The sequence below is a fragment of the Pleurodeles waltl genome, chromosome 2_2, assembly GCF_031143425.1.
Source record: "Pleurodeles waltl isolate 20211129_DDA chromosome 2_2, aPleWal1.hap1.20221129, whole genome shotgun sequence".
NCBI lineage: Eukaryota > Metazoa > Chordata > Amphibia > Caudata > Salamandridae > Pleurodeles > Pleurodeles waltl.
The window spans coordinates 1120455085-1120480048 of NC_090439.1; the positions used below are offsets into that span (position 1 = coordinate 1120455085).

At 49.3% G+C, this 24964-nt stretch overlaps 2 protein-coding genes across 3 annotated transcripts in view; one reads left to right on the forward strand and one right to left on the reverse strand.

The window, feature by feature from the left end:
* Positions 1 to 11515: 11515 nt before the first annotated feature.
* The window catches only part of FAM83H (family with sequence similarity 83 member H), a 170007-nt gene continuing 156558 nt past the window's right edge, over positions 11516 to 24964 (forward strand). For both annotated transcript variants that reach the window (XM_069220934.1, XM_069220933.1), the window contains exon 1: positions 11516 to 11996. The gene's annotated coding sequence lies outside the window, so the exon portion shown is untranslated. The remainder of the gene's footprint in view (positions 11997 to 24964) is intronic.
* On the reverse strand, positions 15749 to 16288 carry LOC138278490 (uncharacterized). Its single transcript, XM_069219255.1, has one exon. It carries the CDS (start codon positions 16286 to 16288, stop codon positions 15749 to 15751), a length of 540 nt encoding a protein of 179 aa, XP_069075356.1.

Genomic DNA, 24964 nt, shown 5'->3' on the forward strand with positions numbered 1-24964 from the left:
AGGATGTCGCCAATTGCGTGAGGAGACAGAGGGGGTGCCCAGCAAGACAGGGAGCCCTCACAGAAGCAGGCAGCACCCGCAGAAGTACCGGAACAGGCACTTGGAAGAGGAGTGAACCGGAGCTTACCCGAAGACACAAAAGGGAGTCCCACGACGCCGGAGGACAACTCAGAAGGTTGTGCACTGCAGGTTAGAGTGTCGGGGACCCATGCTTGGCTGTGCACGAAGGAAATCCTGGAAGAGTGCACAGGAACCGGAGCAGCTGGAAATCACGTGGTACCCAGCAATGCAGTCTAGTGTGGGGATGCAAGGACTTACCTCCACCAAACTTGGACTGAAGAGTCACTGGACTGTGGGAGTCACTTGGACAGAGTTGCTGAGTTCCAGGGACCATGCTCGTCATGCTGAGAGGGGACCCAGAGGACCGGTGATGCAGTCTTTTGTTGCCTGCGGTTGCAGGGGGAGGATTCCGTCGTCCCACGGGAGATTTCTTCAGAGCTCCTGGTGCAAGAAGGAGGCAGGCTACCCCCAGAGCATGCACCACCAGGAAACAGGCAAGAAAGCGGCAGGATCAGCAATACAAGGTTGCAGTAGTCGTCTTTGCTACTTTATTGCAGTTTTGCAGGCGTCCTGAGCAGTCAGCAGTCAATCCTTTGGCAGAAGGTGAAGAGAGAGATGCAGAGGAACTCTGATGAGCACTTGCATTCATTATCTAAAGAATTCCCCAAAGCAGAGACCCAAAATAGCCAGAAAAGGAGGTTTGGCTACCTAGGAAGGAGGATAGGCTAGTAACACAGGTAAGAGCCTATCAGAAGGAGTCTCTGACGTCACCTGCTGGCACTGGCCACTCAGAGCAGTCCAGTGTGCCAGCAGCACCTCTGTTTCCAAGATGGCAGAGGTCTGGAGCACACTGGAGGAGCTCTGGGCACCTACCCTGGGAGGTGCAGGTCAGGGGAGTGGTCACTCACCTTTCCTTTGTCCAGTTTCGCACCAGAGCAGGGCTGGGGGATCCCTGAACCGGTGTAGACTGGCTTATGCAGAGATGGGCACCATCTGTGCCCATCAAAGCATTTCCAGAGGCTGGGGGAGGCTACTCCTCCCCAGCCCTGACACCTTTTTCCAAAGGGAGAGGGTGTAACACCCTCTCTCTGAGGAAGTCCTTTGTTCTGCCTTCCTGGGCCAGGCCTGGCTGGACCCCAGGAGGGCAGAAACCTGTCTGAGGGGTTGGCAGCAGCAGCAGCTGCAGTGAAACCCCGGGAAAGGCAGTTTGGCAGTACCCGGGTCTGTGCTAGAGACTCAGGGGATCATGGAAGGGTCTGTGCTAGAGACTCGGGGGATCAATTCCATGATCTTAGACATGTTACATGGCCATGTTTGGAGTTACCATTGTGACGCCATACATAGGTAGTGACCTATGTATAGTGCACACGTGAAATGGTGTCCCCGCACTCACAAAGTCTGGGGAATTTGCCCTGAACTATGTGGGGGCACCTTGGCTAGTGCCAGGGTGCCCACACACTAAGTAACTTAGCACCCAACCTTCACCAGGTGAAGGTTAGACATATAGGTGACTTATAAGTTACTTAAGTGCAGTGGTAAATGGCTGTGAAATAACGTGGACGTTATTTCACTCAGGCTGCACTGGCAGGCCTGTGTAAGAATTGTCAGATCTCCCTATGGGTGGCAAAAGAAATGCTGCAGCTCATAGGGATCTCCTGGAACCCCAATACCCTGGGTACCTCAGTACCATATACTAGGGAATTATAAGGGTGTTCCAGTATGCCAATGTGAATTGGTGAAATTAGTCACTAGCCTGTTAGTGACAATTTAGAAAGCAGAGAGAGCATAACCACTGAGGTTCTGGTTAGCAGAGCCTCAGTGAGACAGTTAGTCATCACACAGGGAACACATACAGGGCACACGTGTGAGCACTGGGGCCCTGGCTGGCAGGGTCCCAGTGACATATACACTAAAACAACATATATACAGTGAAATATGGGGGTAACATGCCAGGCAAGATGGTACTTTCCTACAATTCCTGCCATTTCATTTTTTTATTATATTTTGTTATACACGTAAATATGGATATGCAAACACTCAATTCTTATATGTCCTACTATAGCAAGTTCTATTGAATGTTCAGTCTTTACTACAATGGGTACCGGTGGAGTAGATTTGCAATCAATTTGCTGTCATCTACTTCTTGTCCTAGTCCATAGTCACCTGTTTCTGAGTTGGTTTCCCAGACCTGCCCTGCTGTGTCCTTTCCGTCTTTTTCTGGGACGGCTTCCCAGGCCTACCCTGCAGTGTCCTTTCCGTCTGTTTCTGGGGTGGCTTCCCAGACTTGCCCTATTCCCTTCAGTCTAGTTTTCGGCAGGTGCAGAACAACACCCCTCTTCGAGATTTTGTTGTCTAAACTTCACTCAACAGCATCTGGTGGCGCTGGCTCCTTTTAACATGTGTTAGATGAATCCAGGTTGGATGTGCATCCACTTTGATCGCAGTGTGGGAGGTTAGTAGAACCTGGCAGAATGCACTCCACCTTGGCTCGAGGCAGCCTTTCCATCTGAACTCTCTTACGCAGCCCCAGTCCCCTGGCTGTAGATCATGGGCAGAGACTGCAAGAGAGAAAGGTTGGGCACTTTTAGCAAGATCATGATATTTGGTCAGAGCCCTTTTCATCCTTTTGCAATACTGCACCAGGTCCCCCACCCCATGAGAAAAACATATGGCAGTCTAAAGTGCTCTGGTGTGGAAATGATCTTCTGAAAATAATTTCATAAGGAGTTAACCTGTGCTTCTTACTGTGGCTGAGTCTAATGTTCATAAGGACCACAGGTAGAGATTCTGGTCATTTGAATCCCTTCTCTTGATACAATTTGGCCAGTTTATTCTTGATCTGCCCGTTCATCTTCTCAACCACCCTCAAAGATTAGGGGTGACAAGGAGTGTGCAGAGTCCGAGAGATCTCTAGACACTTAAGAATGTATTTAAACACTTGAGCTACAAAATGGGGACCGTTATCTGAGTCTATGGATTCTGGTACCCCAAAACGGGGGATGACATCAAACATGGGCTTTTTTGCCATAGTTATTGCATCCTCTTTCCTGCATGGGAAGGCCTCCAGCCATCCCGACATTTTATCCACCATCACTAGCACATAATTGTAGCCTTGCGAGGGTGGTAAGTCCATGAAGTCAATCTGAAGATGTTGCATTGGCCATTCTGCCCACTGCCTTGCACCCTCACCTTTCTGTCTTAATGCTGCTCCTGGGTTATTCCTCCTACATATGATGCAGTTGTGGGTCACTTCCTTTGCTGTCTGGAGTATCACATACCAATCTCTTATTATCTCATTTGCAATTCCCCCCTTGCACATTAAATGAAAAGCATGTGCCCGCTGTCATTGAAACACAAGACCAATGGCTAGCCTGTCACCATGAGAAACATACAATTGCAAAGCACGCTCTAGGGTGCAGCCCTGAGAAGTCCAAAATGCTATAAGTTCACTAGTGTCCTTCTGTTGCATTGCAAGCAGGTCAGAGACTGAATGATACAGGGGTTTCAGCAAAGCACCTAAGTAAGGCAAAGTGCAGCAGTCCCATTCAATGCAGCAAGGCGTACAGTGACATCTGCTCGGGCATTACCACAAGCTACATCTGACTGTTCTCTAGTGTGGGCACCACAGTGGACAACTGCAATTTCTGTGGGCAGGTGAATAGCATCAAGCAAATCTTTAATAAGCACAGCATGAGAAATAGTGGAACCAGAGGATGTGAGAAACTCTCTCATCTTCCATAGCTGACCAGTAGCATGACCGACATTAAAAGCATAGCGTGAATCAGTGTAAATAGTGACCCAAGTTGCATCAGACAACTCACACGCTCTATTAAGAGCAACCAGTTCTGCAACTTGAGCACTGTGGGCTTGTAGGAGGGCAACTGGCTTTTAGTGTAGCAGATTGTGAACATACCACATAGCGAACACATAGAGCACCATTATTGTCCAACAAAGCAGAACATTACAGTAGAGAATAGAGTCTGCATCGGGCAGCAGTGTGTCAGTGAGGTCTGGACGTAAAATAGTAGTGATGGCCACGACTTGAATGCAATCATGCGACTCTCCATCCTCTGCAGTGGGGAGAAGAGTGGCCGGTTTGAGGGTGGTACATTTAACTATCATGAGGTATGTGTCTCCAAGATGAGCCTGTTCATAGTGGGTTTGGCGCTGGACTGAAAGATGCTGGGTGCTAGAGTGGAGAAGCAGTGCAGCAACTGCATGTGGCACTGCAAGAGTCAATGGATGTGCCACGACAATATCAGCCACTCGCTCCACAAGGATGGCTGCCAAAGCGACTGCCCGGAGACACGGTGGCATGCCCTGGGCCAAAGGGTCCAGGAGGGCAGACTAATAGCCCACTGGTCTTTGTTTATCCAAAAAGGGCTGTGTAAGGACACCAGAGTATCAACATCAAAGAGGAGGGACAGGGAGGTTAATGGTCCAGTGTACAGTCTCCCTAATATATTACTAACAAAACAATGGGTACACTGTTCCAAAAAAACATAAGGGGAAACCTATATGTTTAGGAGCAAGAGCCCTCACACATCCTATAGGATGTCATGCTTCATCAGAGGACATGTGATAATTTCCATTTAATTACCTATTAGGAAAGTGATTGAGCATGATCTCTCAATTATCACTTTCATATTGTTTTTAACCTTGGTCTAATCCTTTCGTTTGCTGATTAATTAAATAGTGATGCTCGTTGAGGTTTACAACCAATTTTGATTTTTCCTCTCCTGCTCAATTAGTGTCTGCTCGTATGCATCATCCACTAGCACACTCTACCACGGCAGTCACTAAAAAAAGATCTCTGGCAAAGAGCCCCCTCACTGGGAGCCGGTCAGACATTGCAGCGCCGGTCTGACGAGGTGCACCCCCGATGATGAAGCATGACATCCGATAGGATGTGTGAGGGCTCTTGCTCCTAAACATATAGGTTTCCCCTTATGCTTTTTTGGAACAGTGTACCCATTGTTTTGTTAAGCACACCAGAGGCCACTCCCTGGCACTCATGGCAGTACAATGTAAATGGCTTTTTCTAATCAGGTTGACCCAGAGCAGGGGAAGAGGCCAGGAATTGCTTAAGAGCCATAAAGGCCTCTTCCCCATAAGGGGTCCACCGTAGTGGGTCTGGGGCACTGTCAGCAACCAGCGCAAATGGTGGTTTAGTAATCAGAGTGAAATTTGGAATCCACAACCGACAATATCCAACAGCACCTATAAATTGGTGCACTTGCCGCTTGCTGACAGGCTTGGGAATGGTGAGCACTGCTTGCACGCGGTCAGGGATCATGGAGGTGGAAGCATAGGAGATGACATGACCTAGATATGTGACCTCGGGAAAGCAAAACTGAAGCTTGGAGAGTGACGCTTTGTGGCCCTAGTCAGCAAGCTCAGTAAGGTCTGCAAGGGTATCAGAATGGCAGACTTCAGCAGAGACACTAGACAACAACAGATCGTCCACGTACTGTGTTAGGAGAGAGCCCCCCTGGGATGTCAATATCTTGCAAATCTTCTTTCAATATCTGGGAAAAGATGGTTGAACTCTCGGAATACCCCATGGAGAGCCTTTCCTCACAAAGCTGACGGCCCTCAAAGGTAAATGCAAATAAGAACTGAGAATCAGGGTGGACTGGGATGGAAAATAACGCACAACAAAGGTCCACCACAGTAAAGTGGGTAGCATTTGCAGGAATAGTGGTATGAATGGTAGCCGGATTGAGAACCACTGGAGTGCGGCGGATGAGAAATTTGTTCACTGTCTTAAGGTCTTGGACAAACCGGTACTGAGGGGTACCGTCTGGTAAAGGTTTTTCACAGGAAGTATAGGAGTGTACCAAAACACCCTGTTGCAGGAGAGACTCGATGACATGGCGTATGCCTTTAATGGCCTTCATGGGGAGAGGGTACTGTAGTTTTCAAAGGAATGGGCTATCAGTACGGTAAGTAATCTGGACAGGATGGGCAGATTTCAGTAATCCAAATTCATTTGGATGGGTATACTATAAATAAATAGGCACACTCTCCAAATAGGAAGGTATGTTAAGTCCATTATCTTCAGGTGACTTGACCACCAGTATGGACCAAAGGCTATGCACCTTATCACTTGGGAGAAAAAGGTATATTCCTTTAGGGTCACAATAAATTGTGACTCTCATTTTACAGAGGAAATCATGGCCCAACAGGTTATCTGAGGCTTGTGGGCTGAGTAGGAACGTGTGGATCTTTGAGGGGGCCAAAAGAGACAGAAAGAAGTTCAGATAGTGGGAGACTTATGAGGGCACCAGCAAAACCCTGGACAATGGTGTTAACATCTGAAGGTGGTATTTGCCCTTTCCCCAAACAGCTCAGCAATGTCGCAGTGTTGACCAGCATTTCATAGTGACGTCCATCAGTAGTGATGGTAACCTGAGTGTCCTTAGGGTCCAACACATAACAGGGAATCATGGTGCTAGGTACCTGAGGGGACATGGAACAACGTCAGGAGCTTAAGGGGTACATGGCTTTGGAATTTCCGGGGTGAGGGAAATGGGAGCCTGCAAACTGGTTCAGTCTGGCCTGTTCACCCTGAGGTTCGTCATGCTGGAAATAGGGTGCATCAGATCTATTGTTCCTTTTTCTTCTATTGTGGCAGGACCACACCCAGTGTTTCTTCCCATGATAATCCCTACACTCATCCTCTGGCCGGGCATCCCACTGTCTCGGACCACTTGGCCTACCTCTACCAGCTGAGCCCCACTTCTGTGTACTGTGGCTTGAAGGTTTTGAAGTTGAAGTGCAAGGACCTTATCCTTTTTATCCTCCTTCAACTTATCTCTCGGCTTTCTCTGACACAGATGAGCTACTATTGCAATGAGCTGCGGAAGCCCCATACCCTGCCACCCAACACTATGTTCCTCAATGTACCCGCTAATGCAGGGAAGTGAATTTCTGATACAGACTCCGACCACTAAGGGGGCAGAGTCCATGGAATCTGGATTTACTCCCCCGTGTGCTTTAATAGTATCCAGTACTCTAGAAGTAAAATCAACTGTGTGCTCATCTACCCCCTGCATGCATGACTCAATTCTGGCCCAATTTACTTATGGCTTTCCCACCTCTTCCACTGCCTGTATGAGGGCCCTTCTCGCATTCCCTAAGGTGACCAACTAGACACTGTCTGTTGCTTGTATGTTCTATAGGGGTTTCTGTGCAGGCCACGCCTGTGCAGTATTGTCAGTGTTGTGAGCCTTAACTGTTTGGGCAACTACTCCTTGCTTCTCAGCTAGGGTAAGAAAGGTGTCTACCATCATTACAACATCTGCCCAATTTGGGTTGTGTGTGTTGCAAATTGTTTGAAATCACCTAATGAAATCACAGGAGTCTTAATGAAACTTTGGGAAAGACTGCGGCCAGTGGATGAGGTCTGAAGTGGTCTATGGAACATGAACTAGCATGGTGCGCACCCCCTCAGCTGCCAGTGGATATGCCCTAAGGGGTGAGAGATTTACTGGCTTGACCCCACTTTCCAATGAGCCTTTCCCTTTTACCTGTAATGTCCTCTTCCTCAAAGTCATTCCCTCATGTCCGGTATCCAGGGTCTCTCCGTCTTCCCTTTCCTCCTTGCCCTCATAATATACTGCATCTTACTCTGAGGGTCCCCCCTTGGTTACTGGGTTGGTTGCTGTCGGAAAAGTTTGTTGGCCCCCTATCGCCTGTGCCTGAATTTGGGGAGGGTGAGGGTGAATTCCAATGCAGAAGTTCAGTACATCCTCACTGTAAGGGGGTGGTCGTGTTTCCCTCTCTTTAACAGGGGACTGCAGTGCAAACCGTGAAGGTGAGCTGACATTCCCCACACACCCCTTAGTCTCTTGTTTGCAGTCCTGCAATTTTGCTTCAAGTTTTTTGTTAGTGTCCTGCAAGCTAGCAATAACAGATTTATCATGTCTGCGGGAAATCTCATTATACCACAAATAAAAATAGCCCATTTCTCTGGATGGGGCACTTCTAGAAAACCATGCAAATATCTCATCTTGTCGAGATCAAAAGTACCATTGTCAGGAAATTGTAGCCCTGGCTTATCAGCAGTACACCCATTCCAAACATGACACAATGATGCCAGCTTTTTCTGTGACAATCCCTCTGCTCCCAAAAACTCAGAAAAATGCTTACACATGTATGCCACTGGAGTGTTGCTAGTGGGACTAGAAAGCTTCCCACCATTATTTCGCCCTCTGTTCTGCCCCTCTTTTACAACACCCACCCTTCTGTTGATTACTGCTGTCCTTAGCGGGTCAGTGGGCAGAAAGAAACCCTGCACAAACTGTGGACTTGCCGGCCTTTGTCTGTTCCCATCACGGTGGCCCCCGCAGACAGTCCACCAGGCAAGCCCACTTCTGACACCAGTGAATTGTCACGGAACTGACCCTGACTGTAATGAGAGTCTTGCCAGTTCAACCTGGCCGCAGGCCAATCAATCACAGGCAAGGTGTCTTAGTCAAAAAGCATCATAGTTTAGTGCATTGTACAATGCGGCGTAACACACTCAGTAGAGGTCTGAGAGCTTGTCACACTGTTCTTCATCAAACACATAGTAATACACTTTTTGCAGGTCACATATGTGGGCAGGAAGGTTCAAGAAGACAGTTCGGATCATAAATCATGTGGCGAGTAATAGAAAGATGGGCTCTATCATTTTCCTGTGACTGTTAGGAGACCCCAGAGCCTGCTGTTTGTCTTATCTGACTCAAACCACATTCCAAGCAGTCCTTCACCTGCCGAGCCCTTTGGTCTCCCAGGGCACAAGGCAGGCAGAGAGCAGAAGCAGGTGTGCGCACATACACATGTAGTCAAAGGTTCAATAGGCCACAGTACCAAAAGTTCAGGCAAGAGTTCAACAGTTTCACTGTAGCAGGGGTCCAAAAGTTCATTTCACCGGAGTTCGATACTTCATGTAATTTTCCCTCTCACAACATAAGACTGCAAAAAATAAATATGTAATAATCGGGAAACCCTGGGCTTATGATGGGACGGGTTCTTACATCCACAATATGAAAGTTTGTTTCTTTAATCTTTGTGTTCTGAAAGCACTCCTCTACCATGGGGACAAGTGCTTGTGTTTGCCAAGGGGTTCACTGGACAAGGCAGTGGAGGAATCAGGACTTTATGTGGCCCTCTAGCACGTTGCTAATTTGGCTTTTACCTTCTTTGAGGGATCAGCTGCCATTTTGATCTCTCTTGCTCCACTGGTTCAATTACCGTTTGGACGATGCTTACTGTTTTGAGTCAATTTGGGTTTGGGTCCAGCCAGATCACTACCCTCCCCCGAGGTGTGGAGAAGTACTTAATTTGTAATGAAATAAGTGCCAGGGCCCTTGACAGGACATCACTGTACTTTGCACCACCTGTTGCCAATGGCAGTGCTACCAATGACAATTCAGACTTTTTATCCAATAAAAATGACTAATACCTGCCACCCAAGCTATTCTTTTATGCTTTGAATGGCATGTATCAGCCATTTTTAATGTATATAGAATTATTAAACAACTGTTGTTGCCATCATCACAAAATTAGACAAACAGCGCCACCATGTGGGTGGCTGTCAAGTAACGGTGTTGATAATTAAGTGCAGGTGCCAGGCACTGGAAACCACCTCTCAAATTAAGCACTGGGATGGAGGGACCATGTCCCCCAGAGAGGATGCTCAGGGATGGGGTGGCCTATGGTTGTGCAGATCAGGGGAGTGTCCATCTGTGCAGTCTGGACTTCTGTCTCAATCCTGTGTGGCGTTGCCACCCTGCATGTGAGGGACCGCTGGTTTTGTGCACTAGTGAGGAACCTTGTGTGCCAAGGAAGGAGTTCACGCAGGTGCAGGTCTGGGTAGGACACGGGGAGTACCAAGAGTATGCACTGCATTCCAGATCTTTCTTGCACTGCCACCCTTCACGTGAGAGAGTTGATTGTGTGCTTTGAGCTGCTACCCTGTGAATGCGTATAAATGATGAGTTGTGCCAGCTGTGAGCAGTGCCCTTATGTGCCACAAAGGACTCTGCGGCGGGCGTTCCCTTGTGCAGCCTGGCTCTACAGTATGTACTTTTCACCCAGTTTCAGAGCAGGCCTACTGTGCCACCCCTGCCCTTGCAAGTGTGAGGGAGAGAGCCCTGGTGCTGTGCCAGTTGTAAGCAGGGACCTTCTGTGCCAGGAAGGAATCTGTGCCGGTTCTTTCCGTGTGCGCATCTTGGTCCTATAGTATGTACTGTGCCTAAAGTTCCGGCGCAGCCCTACAGTGCCACCCCTGCCCTTGTAAGTGTGTGAGAGAGCCCTGGTGCTGTGCCAGTTCTGAGCAGGGGCCGTCTGTGCCAGGGAGGAGTCTGGACTGGGAGTTCCCTTGTGCATCCTGGCTCTACAGTGTGCACTTGTCTTCCTGTCCTGGAGCAGGCATAGGCTGTCACCCCGGCCCTTGTAAGTGTGTGATGGAGACGAGGCGCTGTGTCGGTTGTGAGCAGGGGCTTTGTGTGCCAGGGAGGAGTCTGCGCGGGGCGTCCCCTTGTGCGCTGCCTGGCTCTACAGTGTGCACTTTTCTTCCAGTCCCGAGCAGGTCTGCCGTGCCACCCCTGGCCTTGTAAGTGTGAGGGAGAGAGGCCTGATGATGTGCCAGTTGTGAGCAGGGGCATTCTGTGCCAGGGAGGAGTCTGGACCGGGAGTTCCCTTGTGCGCAGCTTGGCTCTACAGTGTGCACTTTTCTTCCAGTCCCGCCACAGGCCTACAGTGCCACCACCCCTGCCCTTGTAAGTGTGTGAGAGAACCCTGGTGCTGTGCCAGTTGTGAGCAGGGGCATTCTGTGCCAGGGAGGAGTCTGGGCCGGGAAATCCCTTGTGCGCTGCCTGGCTCTACAGTGTGCCCTTTTCCTACCAGTCCCGGCACAGGCCTACAGTGCCACCCCTGGCCTTGTAAGTGTGAGGGAGAGAGCCCTGGTGCTGTGCCAGGTGTGAGCAGGGACCGTCTGTGCCAGGAAGGAATCGGTGCCGGTTCTTTCCGTGTGCGCATCTTGGTCCTATAGTATGTACTGTGCCTAAAGTCCTGGCGCAGGCATACTCTGCCTCCCCTGCCCTTGTAAGTGTGTGAGAGAGCCCTGGTGCTGTGCCAGTTGTGAGCAGGGGCCGTCCGTGCCAGGGAGGATCCTGTGCAGGGCGTTCCCTTGTGCAGCCTGGCTCTACAGTGTGCACTTTTCTTCCAGTCCCGCCACAGGCCTACAGTGCCACCACCCCTGCCCTTGTAAGTGTGTGAGAGAACCCTGGTGCTGTGCCAGTTGTGAGCAGGGGCATTCTGTGCCAGGGAGGAGTCTGGGCCGGGAAATCCCTTGTGCGCTGCCTGGCTCTACAGTGTGCCCTTTTCTACCAGTCCCGGCCCAGGCCTACAGTGCCACCCCTGCCCTTGTAAGTGTGTGAGAGAGCCCTGGGACTGTGCCAGTTCTGTGCCAGGGAGGAGTCTGGACCGGGAGTTCCCTTGTGCGCTGCCTGGCTCTACAGTGTGCCCTTTTTCTACCAGTCCCGGCGCAGCCCTACAGTGCCACCGCTGCCCTTGTGAGTGTGTGAGATATCCCCGGTGCTGTGCCAGTTGTGAGCAGGGCCAGAGCCCGCGTCTGCCAGGGAGGACTCCCGTGTGCCCGGCCCGGGGGAGGCGCAGGGAGTGCCGCCTCTGGAATGTGCACTCATCTTCCCGGGCCCTGCTCAGGCCCTGCCCTCCCGGCCTCCTCGGGGCGGAGCCTCGCCCGCCGAGGTGCCAGGGACTCAGAAACCTGACTCCGGGCAGGAGGGAGGGAGAGGGAAAAGGGAACCAGGAAGCGCCAGGCCGTCGGCCGCCGCCACACCTGGAGGAGGATGAGCCCAGCTCCGGGGCGCTGCGTGTACCGAGCGGGCTGAGGCCGGGCCCTGCGAGGACGGACGAGAGCCCAGGTGAGGGATCTAGGCGCTAGGGGCGGGAGGACTGGGAGCCGGAGGTGGGGGACACTTGTTGCTGTGTCTCGCGAGCTCAACACTTTTCATCAGAGAGAAGTTTATGTAGCGCTCAGCCCCCGCTGATTGGCTTCTAGGCGCTAATGGCGGGCGCTGTTAAGTGTTCGAGAACTTCTTGACACTAGGGGGTGCCCGGGCAGCGCCTCAGGGGGACTGTTGATCTGGGGTGGTGAAGTTGCACCCTTTTCTTTGCAACGTGGCCTCCAGGAATCTTTTTTTCAGAAGTTATTCTGTTTTTATCCCAACTTCTGTGAAACTTAAGTCGTTTTGCTTTTTTGTCGATTTTACTTTTTAAAGAAACTTGCCAGGACTTGGGTTATGTGTTGTCTCTACCGCAAACTGCGATCTGCCGGGGAAGGCCGGGTGTCTGAGGCCTGTCAGAGCATCTTCACAGTTCTAGGGTGCTTGTAACTCTGTGAGACCCCCTACGGGAACGCCCTCTACGCCGGCACCGCCGCCGAACTCCAGAAGAAACTCCAACGGATCCAGAACGCCTCAGCACGACTCATCCTGGACATCCCCCGACACAGCCACATCTCCGAACACCTGAGAGACCTGCACTGGCTCCCCGTCAACAAAAGAATCACGTTCCGACTCCTCACCCACGCACACAAGGCCCTCCACGACGTGGGCCCCAAGTTCCTCAACAGCCGCCTGACCTTCCACAAGCCCACCCGCCAGCTCCGCTCCGCCAGCCTCGCTCTCGCCACCGTCCCCCGCATCCGCAGAGCCACCGCCGGAGGAAGATCCTTCTCCTACCTGGCAGCCAAGACATGGAACTCCCTCCCCATCCACCTCCGGACAACGCAAGACCATCTCGCCTTCAGGAGGCAACTCAAGACCTGGCTGTTCGAGCAGTAGCGTTCCCCCCCCCCCAGCGCCTTGAGACCCTCCGGGTGAGCAGTGCGCTATACAAATGCCTTTGATTGATTGATTGATTGGTGCCAGGCATTTGCTGTCCTAAACCTCTCATGCCTCTTCGCAGTGCCAGACCTGTCTTCGCTGTGCGCGACCCCCTCACACGCTGAAGGATCTGTTGTGCCACATTCAAGCTGCAGGCCTTTCACTAGTTTGTGAGACTTCTCACTTGGTGAGACCTCTTGTGCCAATCCGCAGTGCCAGAACCATCCCAGCTGTACGAGACCTCTCACTTTGCAAGATAAATGTGTCTCTTTGCAGTGCCTGACCTCTCACCTACGCACGAAACCCACTTTTCCACCTCCTTGCAGGACAACTTTCGGCCTCTGTGTAATCTCTCTTCACAGTGCCTGGACTCTCGACACTGCTGTGTCAGGCATTTCAGTATTGTGCAAGCTGAGACCTCTCTCCTTTGCACCTTAAGACTGACCTGCTGCGCCAGATATGACACACCGTCTTTCTACAGTATGAGACTACTCCGCGCTTTGTGAGACCTCTAGGCGCTTTGTGAGACCTCTTGGCCCATCTCTGGAGAACCAGTCCTCCTGCTGCCTTCTTTCTGTGAGACGTCAAGCCTTTACCCCACCACTGTGCAAGATCTCAACCCAGGAAGAATTCGTTGCTTGAAAAGGCCTTTTTCACCAGTTACCTGAAATTCGGGCAAACTGTCAGAACTTGTTATTTGCATCAGTCGGGTCACAGGTGGTGGGAGGCCCTGAGGTCACTATGACAGGCTCTGAAAATATCAGTTTTCAGGTCTGTTCCGAGGGTGAGCAGGGTATAGTTAAAAAGCAAAAAGTGTACTACCTTTGAGTAGGCCTGGTAGAAATGTGAATTTCAGAATTTGCCTAATTTCTAAATTTTGCATAATTTTACAAATTTCTGAAAATGTTTGCAATTTTCTCAAAAGATAGCATTGTGCAATTGTGTTTAATTTTTAAATATGGAGACTGGTTTGTGCATAAAATGTGTTGTGAGATATGTTTGCCCCTCAAACCAATGTCCGTCCGGTAAGATACAGCAAAATACATTCCATTCAAAAAGAAAAATGTTATGCAATTTTATTAACATTTGTATACAATTTCACAAAATTTTGCAAGAGAGTTACTCGATGTCTCACACATTAACTATAAGACATCTGTCTGGTGAAAATCAATTACATTCTAAATATGAACACTAGTATTTCTCTCTCCGGACCCCCTGGGTTTTGGGTTGGAGACGAGTCAAGAGATCGTCTGGTCCTTGTGGGGGTGAAAGCCGTGAGTGAGATCCTGTGTGCCAGGGGTTGTGTGAAAAGATTTAGCGAGATCCCCGGGGGCTTGGAACACTGAAGTGTTCATCTTCACTTTCATCCCCCCACTTTGTCGCAACACCTGGAGTGATGTGAATACCCTGGATCGTCTCTCTCTCTCCCTCTCTCTCTCTCTCTCTCGTAAAGAGAGCAGCAAAACTGGTGCGTGGAGATTCAACGGGGAATGTTTTACAGGGAGGGCTTTAGTTACATAACAAAAGTTATCAATATACCAAAAACTGCATGCAGGATTGTGACGGCCATGACTTGGAGCTGGTGTGTGACTGTCCTTGCTCTGCTGCTGCAACTTGGCATGCCTCGGTGCTGTGACAGGCTGTGCCTCGGTGCTGTGGCAGGCTTTGTCTCGGTGCTGTAGCAGGCTGTGCCTCGGTGCTGGTGCTGTGGCAGGCTGTGCCTTGGTGCTGTAGTCAGGCTGTGCCTCGGTATTGGTGCTGCAGCAGGCTGTGCCTCGGTGCTGTAGCCAGGCTGTGCCTCAGTGCTGGGCTGTAGCAGGCTGTGCCTTGGTGCTGGTGCTGTAGCAGGCTGTGCCTCGGTGCTGTGGCAGGCTTTGTCTCGGTGCTGTACCAGGCTGTGCCTCGGTGCTGGTGCTGTAGCCAGGCTGTGCCTCGGTGCTGGTGCTGTAGCAGGCTGTGCCTTGGTGCTGGCGGTGCTGGTGCTGTAGCCAGGCTGTGCCCCGGTACTGCTGGTGCTGTAGCCAGGCTGTGCCCCAGTACTGCTGGTGCTGTAGCCATGCTGTGCCCTGGTACTGCTGGTGCCGTAGACAGGCTGTGCCTCGGTGCTGGTGCTGTAGCCAGGCTGTGCCCCGGTACTGCTGGTGCTGTAGCCAGGCTGTGCCCCAGTACTGCTGGTGTTGTAGCCAGGCTGTGCCCCGGTACTGCTGGTGCTGTAGCCAGGCTGTGCCTCGGTGCTGGTGCTGTAGCAGGCTGTGCTTCGGTGCTTTGCTGTAGCAGGCTGTGCCTCGGTGCTGGTGTTGTGGCAGGCTGTGCCTTGGTGCTGGTGCTGTAGTCAGGTTGTGCCTCGGTGTTGGTGCTGTAGCTAGGCTGTGCCTCGGTGTTGGTGCTGTAGCCAGGCTGTGCCTCGGTATTGGTGCTGTAGCAGGCTGTGCCTCGGTGCTGGTGCTGTAGCCAGGCTGTGCCTCAGTGCTGGGCTGTAGCAGGCTGTGCCTCAGTGCTGTAGCAGGCTGTGCCTCGGTGCTGGCGGTGCTGGTGCTGTAGCCAGGCTGTGCCCCGGTACTGCTGGTGCTGTAGCCAGGCTGTGCCTCAGTGCTGGTGCTGTAGCCAGGCTGTGCCTCGGTGCTGGTGCTGTAGCCAGGCTGTGTCTCGGTGCTGGTGCTGTAGCCAGGCTGTGCCTCGGTGCTGTACTGTACCAGGCTGTGCCTCGGTGCTGTACTGTACCAGGCTGTGCCTCGGTGCTGTACTGTACCAGGCTGTGCCTCTGTACTGGTGCTGTAGAAGGCTGTGCCTCAGTGCTGTGCTGTATCAGGCTGTGACTTGGTGCTGTAGCCAGGCTGTGCCTCAGTGCTGTAGCCAGGCTGTGCCTCAGTGCTGTAGCCAGGCTGTGTCTCGGTGCTGGTGCTGTAGCCAGGCTGTGTCTCGGTGCTGGTGCTGTAGCTAGGCTGTGCCTCAGTGGTGGTGCTGTAGCCAGGCTGTGTCTCGGTGCCGGTGCTGTAGCCAGGCTGTGCCTCGTTGCTGTAGCCAGGCTGTGCCTCAGTGCTGTAGCCAGGCTGTGCCTCAGTGGTGGTGCTGTAGCCAGGCTGTGTCTCGGTGCCGGTGCTGTAGTCAGGCTGTGCCTCAGTGCTGTAGCCAGGCTGTGCCTCGGTGGTGGTGCTGTAGCCAGGCTGCGTCTCGGTGCCGGTGCTGTAGTCAGGCTGTGCCCCGGTGCTGTAGCTAGGCTGTGCCTCGGTGCTGTAGTCAGGCTGTGCCCCGGTGCTGTAGCCAGGCTGTGCCTCAGTGCTTGTGCTGTGGCAGGCTGTGCCTCTGTGCTGGTCTGGTGCTGTAGCCATGCTGTGCCTCGGTGCTTTAGCAGGCTGTGCCTCAGTGCTTGTGCTGTGGCAGGCTGTGCCTCTGTGCTGGTGCTGTAGCAGGCTGTGCCTCGGTGCCGGTGCTGTAGCCATGCTGTGCCTCGGTGCTGTAGCCAGGCTGTGCCTCGGTGCTAGTGCTGAGCATCAGCAACATGAACAAGAGAACCAAAGGAAACTGGACTGATTGATGTCCCTGGTGGTGCCTTGTGTTTGTTCTGGGCACATAATCATATCCTGTCAAGTCAAGTGGAAGAATTGAGGGCTCCAGGGCGCAGCATCATTGACGGGGACAGATCCCTCCAGATCTGGTCCGCCACCAGCCAAGCAGGATGGGATCTTAAGGACAGGCGGGAGGATGGAGGACTTACTAAGCTACGGCGTCCTCAGAGGGACAGAAAAGATTGGTGCAGTCTGCAAAGTGCCAGGAATTCACTGCCAGTCACAGAGACCTGTGTGGCTCCTGCTTGTGCTCACCAGATTGGCAGAAGTGTGCACACGGTCACCCGTGGTTCACACAGCTCTATCCCTGCTGCGCCAGAGCGACACTCTGAAACTACCAGGTGCAGAGGCCAGGTCTGGGAGACACGAATGGGTGGTAGATATAGGAGTTACGCAGCTTTCAGGTGACTTCACTGTGTGAAACCTAAACCCGTGAGATGCTACCACTAATGCTTAATAAATGTATTTATGTGGTATTTCTATACAGAACTTAGGCAAAACGCAGCCAAACTCCATCTAGAAGAAGACATTTTTCCTTAGGGAAGTCACCCTGATGAGTCAAAATTGCAGACGCACAAGAAAAAATGTGCTTTGCAATGAAATGCGAATTTCTTCGAAGTACTGCTCTTTCACTGACTAAATTCCTTAGTCACCCAGTGAAAAGAACCTGAAACCTGCTTTTTAGACAAAGCTACTCTGAACCCCTTTATTCCACAGTTTCAAGATAGTCGGGCAATCTTTATTTGGTGCACAGAAACATGTATGTTTTTCTCACGGACTCAGGCCCCTGGCGTTGCAGCCTCCTCCATGGTTTCACTTTTTTTTAAAAAGTCTGACAGTCCCCAGGTCTCTCCACTCCAGTGAGCAGCATAGTAACACGGGAAGCCATTCCATGGCACTGTAACTGATGGAGTGGTATTCTGCGGCACAGTAACTCATGGACTGGTTTGCTGTGACAGTAACGGATTGGCTGATTCTGTGGCATTGACACTGATTGGCTGTTATTCTGTCGCACAATAAATGATGGGGTGGTATTATGTGACATAGTAACTCAGTGGCTGGTATTCTGTGGTACAGTAATTCGGATTGGTGTTATGTGGTATAGTATCTTATTGGTTGATATTCTGTAGCATTGTAACTGGTTGGCTAGTATTCGGTGGCATTGTAACTGATTGGCTGGTATTCTGTAGCACAGTAACTGATTTGCTGGTATTCTGTAGCACAGTAAATGATGGGGTGTTATTCTGTGGCATGTTAACTCAGTTGCTGGTATTCTGTAGCACAGTAACTCGGACTGGTATTCTGTGGTATAGTATCTGGCTGTTATTCTGTGACACAGTAAATGATTGGCTGTTATTCTGTAGCACAGTAACTGATTGGCTTTTATTCTGTGACACAGTAACTGATTGGCTGGTATTCTGTAGCACAGTAAATGAAGGGGTGATATTCTGTGACAAAGTAGCTGATTGGCTGGTATTCTGTAGCACAGTAAATGATGGGGTGTTATTCTGTGACACAGTAACTCAGTGGCTGGTATTCTGTAGCACAGGAACTCGGCCTGGTATTCTGTGGTATAGTAACTGATTGGCTGTTATTCTGTGACACAGTAACTGATTGGCTGGTATTCTGTAGCACAGTAAATGAAGGGGTGCTGTCCTGTGACACAGTAACTGATTGGCTGTTATTCTGTGACAAAGTAGCTGATTGGCTGGTATTTTGTAGCACAGTAAATGATGGGATGCTATCCTGTGACATAGTAACTCAGTGGCTGGTATTCTGTTACACAGTGGCTCAAGGGCAGGCATCCCGGTGGTGTGTAAGTTCCTGACTACTACGTAGAGTTTCTTTCCTATAAAAGTTTGCTAGAGACAGTGACCATGGTGGGTCTGGTTAGTTAATGTAAATGTTCCATCTAGTTTTATGTAAGGATGACGTATTCTTCTTCAGCTGCAGTGAGGATGTCCTCTGGTGCAGCTGTCAGTGACACAGCATCTTTCATAGACATGTCTTCTGGCAGGAACCTGTCGTTGGCTTCCTGTGCCCGGGTACAGACATTATTTGGATGTGTTTTTCTACTTACTTAGTAGCAGGGTTGTTACCTCTCCTGGCCCAGGGAATGGGTTTTATTTCTTCTCTTACCAGTTATTTCTCCTAGCTTAGAGAGGATTGGGAGCAATACTTCTTCTGCCTTAAGACTGTCAAGGGTCGTTATTTCTTCTGGCGCATAAAATAGGATGAAAACATGGGACCCTGCAGGGATCAATCACCGTAGTAACTTTTGCCACAGTGAAATGAATCAACTTAGCATTGTGTCCTTGGAATCAATCGGATCAAGCAATGTACTCAATTATTTTTATATGATTTCCCAGGTAGAGTTTCCACTTCACAACCGGGCCCCTGGAGCAAAGTTAAAAACAAATACATATATATCACCGACCCCATCACCATTCAACATATATATATATATATATATATATATATATATATATATATATATATATATATATATATATATATATAAAACAAAGCACCTAATCAAATCCCAAATTCTTCTCAAGATGTTTGCTTTCTTCCTTGTATTACAAAAAACATGGTAACACATTTCATGCCATGTCCAGTTCCTATGGAGGGAACGATCGAAAAATCACATTTATGTGCAGTCATGCCCTATTCTTTATTTTAAAGTCCGTATAATTCCTTTGCTCTTTATATTTAACAAAAACATTCTCCTGTTAATATTGTCGACGCGTTTCGGCCAAACTTAGTTTGCAGGTTTTTGTTTTGAATGTTTGCAGCCCAGGTATTGTGGGGCTAATTGGGCATACCCTATATGTTTTGGCACAAAATATGATGGGCAGTTTTAGTGCAGTGGTGTCTGTGGTGCACACAGCATTCTGATGCGATCCATTGTTTTAGCAGAACTCAGAATGCAGTGCTTATCATGGCACGTCACTGCACTACAACTGATGTATAAATATGTTTTATTGTTTTGAGAACTCCCATCAAAGTGTCTCTGAAGCATTTTAGTCACGTATTCTGTGAAATGATGTTTAAACTGCACTACAAAGTTCTCTTATCCTTAAAATATTCTTAGAGGTGTGTTCCCCAATCTCCCTGCCTCCCCCTCGCTATGTTCCCAGTCTTGGATTTGTTCGCTCACGTAGTGACCCTAGACCGTCCCTATGATTCAAGTGGATTGACAGCACCTCCTGGGAGTGGTACGTCTGTTGTTAAACCGTGGGCAGACATATTGAATGACTATCATTAGCAATGACGTCTGTTCTTGTATTGTCTGCCCGCCTTTTGGCTTTGTCAACACTTCTTTTGTTTTGTCATGGTTTTTGCAAAACTTTATTGTTGGGGAAGCTGCCAGGCCCTTGTCAATCTAAAAAAATACATACATTGGATAAAGGTAAAAATATATTCTCGAAAGCACACATTGCCATAGTAGTCCCTGGCTCTGAAGGGAACTACATTGTGTGTGAATGTGTTCCTTGTGAAAAGGCAGAATGCTGTCACTCATAGGGAAGTTAGCCAATGGTTCAAGTGGGGCAACCCCTAGCCCCACACTGTATGCAGTAGTAGGCGGAATAAAATGTGAATGACACAACAACAGACCACTGAATGAAGAGGTCTGCCTGAAACCCCATATAAGCAAGAGCATTAACTCTGCATCATTTTAGTAATAGCAAAAGGCCTTTGTTAGCGCCTGATCTAAAAAGCTTTTACCTTCCTTCTTCTATTTTCAGTTTTATAATCCTACCCTTGCTTGTCCTTCTGTCCTGTGACCTCTACACCTAAACATCACATTCCCTCCTTGATTGACTATCTGTAGCAGTGCTTAATTTGTGCTGGTAGTTTCCGGTGCTTAGCACCTGCCCTTATTTAACAGGGCGGGGCCTATTGAATTTTTCTCCCCTATGCGATGGGCCCAGTAAATATTACACATTTAATACCTACCATGTCCTGTCCTCCTCCTTCAGTTCATATACCTGTTCTGCAACCCACAGGCATTGTCTGCATTTCATGGTGAGTTCAGAGCACTCGCAGTCGGCTGTGCCCCCCTTTGTGTGGCGGTGTATTAAAGTGTCCTGAGGTGGATGTAAGACCAAGCAGCGTGGTACTTGGCGCGCCAGTGGTTTCTGAGCGCTGCTTTGAGCACCGGCACTTATTATTCTACAAATTAAGCACTGATGTAGCCTTTATTAATCCGCTTGGCATCTGCTCACCCATCTTCCTCCTGCACCATTTTGCTTTTACAGAAACAAATGCCTGACCTACTCCCGTAGAAGGTCCATGTTCGTCCTTCTTACTTCACGTCATTTGCTCACCATCATGCCTTTCCTATGTACTTTCTTTAGGTGTCACCTAAAGTGATGCTGTTTGAATTACCCGTTTCGTCTTTACCCTAGCCTCCTCTGCTCTTTGCACATTGATGCTCTCATCCTCACAAAGTTGGGTTGTTTTAAATGAACACCCATTGCCTCAGCTTGTACCTTTGTTCTAAATGTCCTTCGCTTAGTCTGGACTATATGGTTATCTGTAGATCCTGGGGTGCTTGGCTTCTTTTCCCCTCTGAGAATCCTTTCATCTAATGTGACCTGGAACAGGGATTTCCCTTATTCAAATCGGATGCATGTTTCGTTTACTTAAATTTCACTTAAATATTTTTGTGGATTTTATTGCCATTCTTCAATTTAGATGTGAAAATTTGTTATCACTGAATGTGAGACAGATTCCTTTTGAAACAGGTGGTCGTCAAACCACTGAATCCACCAGATCTTGTACAGGATCACATGTTTTTTTTAGGATTCACTACATTGTCACTACTTCTAGTACCTACAGCAGGGATTACTTGGTGTTGTCCAAGGGCGTATCACAATGGGGCTTTGATATGAAAACAGAGGCCCTGACCTCACAGGGGGATCTGGAGTGGGTGGCATCATGGGATAAGATACTAGGAATAGTAATGAAATACTGTGTTACCTAAAAATGTACTTACACTGAGCTTAAATCCCCCCCTCCACCCCTCCCCCAGTTACCATTGGTTGGCCCTTTCGTGCCTTTGTTTTGCTTGCTTCTTGTTCAATGGCTTCCCTTCTTCTTCTCGTCTTTGTCCCTCTCCCGGAGCATAGCTGCTTTACCATCTTTTTTTATTGGGTGACTTCCATCCTTCCACTGTGCATATTTACTCAACAACTTTAATATTTTCATTTATCTTTAAGCTCTCCATGAGAATACATGTGTTTTCTTGTTCCCTCTAACATGCTGTCCTCCATCGCTCCCCCTACCAATTCCCTGTTGGTTCCTTCCCACCTACTCCTGTCTTGCCCCGCCACCTCTCGTGGTCTATAATATTTAGATTTTTTTTTGTAGTGCCCGGCAGCCGCCATTTGCTTTTGGCTGCTCCGCTTTGAAAATGCTCTTTTTCCACAAGATCAAGTTAATTTTTTTATTTACCACTCCAAGTGGCATCTGCCATTTTGGATCAATAAATTAAAAGAAATAAAATGTGCCATTCCACAGGCATGCACATGTGGTGACGCATGCACGCACCTACAGAATGACTCGGCCAACAGCAGTAAGATGCTTATGCAGCCCTTAGCGTCATTGTGCTTCATTTCTTTCTTTTTTATGCTTGGCTTTGCCAGTGCTTGGTTATATGAGTCAATGTGTGACATTGTAAACAACTGGGTTGTTAGTTGCGAAGGATGTAAGTACTGCACAAGTAAAAAGAAGTACCCGATTTTAGCACTTGAATCTCAGGGTAGCAGAGCAGAGCAGTCACAGGCCTGCCCAGGGGAGGTGGGGTGGGCTAATAATCCCAGTTCACTGGTATCCAACAGCACTCAATAAATTATTGTACAATTGGTGCTTTTTCCTGGCAAAAAGGAAGAGGAGGCCAGACCTCGGAACTAACAAAGGAGGGGCTCGCCTTTGAAGTTTTGGCGGGAGGGGATCAGGCAGCTCTGTCAGGTAAGGGTAGAGTTGAGGCTCTAAATAGAGCTCTTGTGAGAGACAATTTCACCTTTTTCAATTGCCCCAGAATTCTGTTCGGAGGGATGAACAAGGGTGAAGGGATGGTGTAGTGAATTTTGAAATCCTTTGCACTTCTAATTTATACTTTCTTTAAGACTTAATCCTCTGTTTGTCGTCTTTATGTACAACCCTGGGTGTCGCACACTGAATACTGGTTCTTCAAAATATTAGATTGGCCAGCGGTGCCTGGTCCCTAAAATTTTCCATCCCCACTTAACACCCACACAAAGAAGAGACAGATCCTGAGAGCGACATTGGCAGAAGAATGCCCAGCTGGAGGAGAGGAACCACTCTATACCCTGAAAGTATGGACTGAAGGACTTTGATTCCAGTTGACCCCCAGGACTGGGACAGGTCTCTCCAGGGCGTACGGCACTGGCCCCTGTATGCCTCATAAGAAACAGTAGAGTGAAAGGACCTGCTGGTGGTCCTTGCATGGCTCCTCTAGGACCTCTGTGGACTGGCCCTGGACTTTGCTGACACACCAGTATCCTTCAAGAAGAGTCTCTGGAACCGAGGCAGTGTGGAAAGGAGGATGCAAGATGTCTCCACCAGCAGCAGAAGAGCTCCAGGAATCAGGCAGACGATTGATTTAAAAATGCCCCTTTAGATGACAAGAGGCATGAAGAAAATTCTCCTGGTGGCTAAGGATGACCACCACAGGTAAAACAAGTTAGAGATCATCAAATCAGCCTTACAAGACTAAAGAAATGGCTAATTAAAGATTTGCCCTTGAAGGAAGAAAAATAACAAAATTAGGCACATAGCGCTCCCTTGAGAGTTCTCTAGCTTATCCCTGGATTTGGCCAGGGCCTGTGGGCCTGTGGCGCATTGTTCCTTTATTCAATTCTTAATAACAGGGTGTGTGCATGAAGCCCCTTCCATGAGCTAACTTCCAGTCCAGGGGAACCCATTCCCTGGACCCCCAGACAAATGCATTTCCCGGGGAGAGCATATCCCCTCGGACACAGAAGGACCAGGGCATGGAGGAGGGACTGTAGGGTGCTTCACCCACCCCGCCTCCTGTCCCGCGACCAGCACGGGCTGGACCCTGCTCTCGTTCAGTGGTGGCAGTGTCCGTGGGACCGGAACAGTGAGGATGCTGGCTCCTGCAGCGCGGGAAGCGGGCTGGAGCCCTGGGCGCCTTGGACCTTCCACGCAGCCCCCGACTACCTCCTGCCTCCCGCGGGGGGCCCTGGGAGCCCCACAATAGAAAAAAGTGGATAGAGTGGGGAGAGGTAGTAATAAAATATTCTCTAAATTGGACAGGGAGCACACTATAATGCCATGCGAGGGGGCGGAAATGTCATCTTAGCTTGCTTGTGGGCAGGGGCACCACCAACATGTGTCAAGTATGTTGTGGAGGGTGGACAGCACCCCCCCAATATTGCCCCTTACAGACTTGCGCTAAGTCTCATAAGCGAGCTACAGGCATGCCCATGGGAGAGGTTCACCATTGATTCAAGTACTCGCAGAGCTCTGGGTTTTGCTCTGGGTCTCTTGAGTACGGGGACCCCTGATGGTTGATCCTACAGCTGTACTCTATGGCATGTGAAAAAATGTCTGACACACTTGAAATGCTTTATTGACAGTACTGGTGAGAAATAGTGCAATGTTTACATTTATAATGAATGCTTGTGAATACTCAGATTGTTCCCTTGAGTTCCAGTGGTATCACATTGACAAAGTATAATATGTGGTTGTTGATATTAAGGTTGTGGCACCCTGAAAAAGCAAGTAGGCTTGCCTTATATATACTGACACCTCCTTATTTTGTGATGTTGCATCAGTATAGGTGGGGGTATTTTGATTATAGGGTTCAGGGTGCACTATGTCCCTAATAAGAAATTAGGATGTCATAAGATATTTCCATATACCATATATATATTTGTAATTTAATGCGTAGTATTTAGCAGTGTGCGAGTGTAAAAGAAATGTGATAATCTAATTTACAGATGTAGATTTCGTCCCCACCACTTCCTTTCCCAGCATCTGGGTCAAGCATAGTTAATTCCTCTATTGTGTGGGGGGCCTTTGCTCCCTCTGCTTGGTGTAGAGTAATTGACTTGGCCCAGTGGGTGGAACACAGTCCTGGGATCTGATTCTGAGCAGAGCAAGGGAATCATGACAATCCTTAAAGTGCCATAATATGTTTTGATGGATGCTGAGGACTTGAAATTCATACTCTGGGGCATGTTTTACCCACGTTTGATACCTTGCTGGCCCTTATAGGTCAAAGTGGACTGTACTTTAGTGCAGATTTCCCCAAAAATGTGTACACAATGTAAGCAACACAGACCTACACTATGAATGCCCACTCACAATATAAGGCCTACTCCAGGTCAGCACTATCCCTGATGAGTCTCTTCTGCGTCTGACTTCATGTGTGCAAATACTGGG

Excerpts from the sequence above, each read along its gene's own strand:
- LOC138278490 (XM_069219255.1), bottom strand. The coding sequence starts at position 16,288 with ATGGCTACAGCACCAGACCAGCACAGAGGCACAGCCTGCCACAGCACA.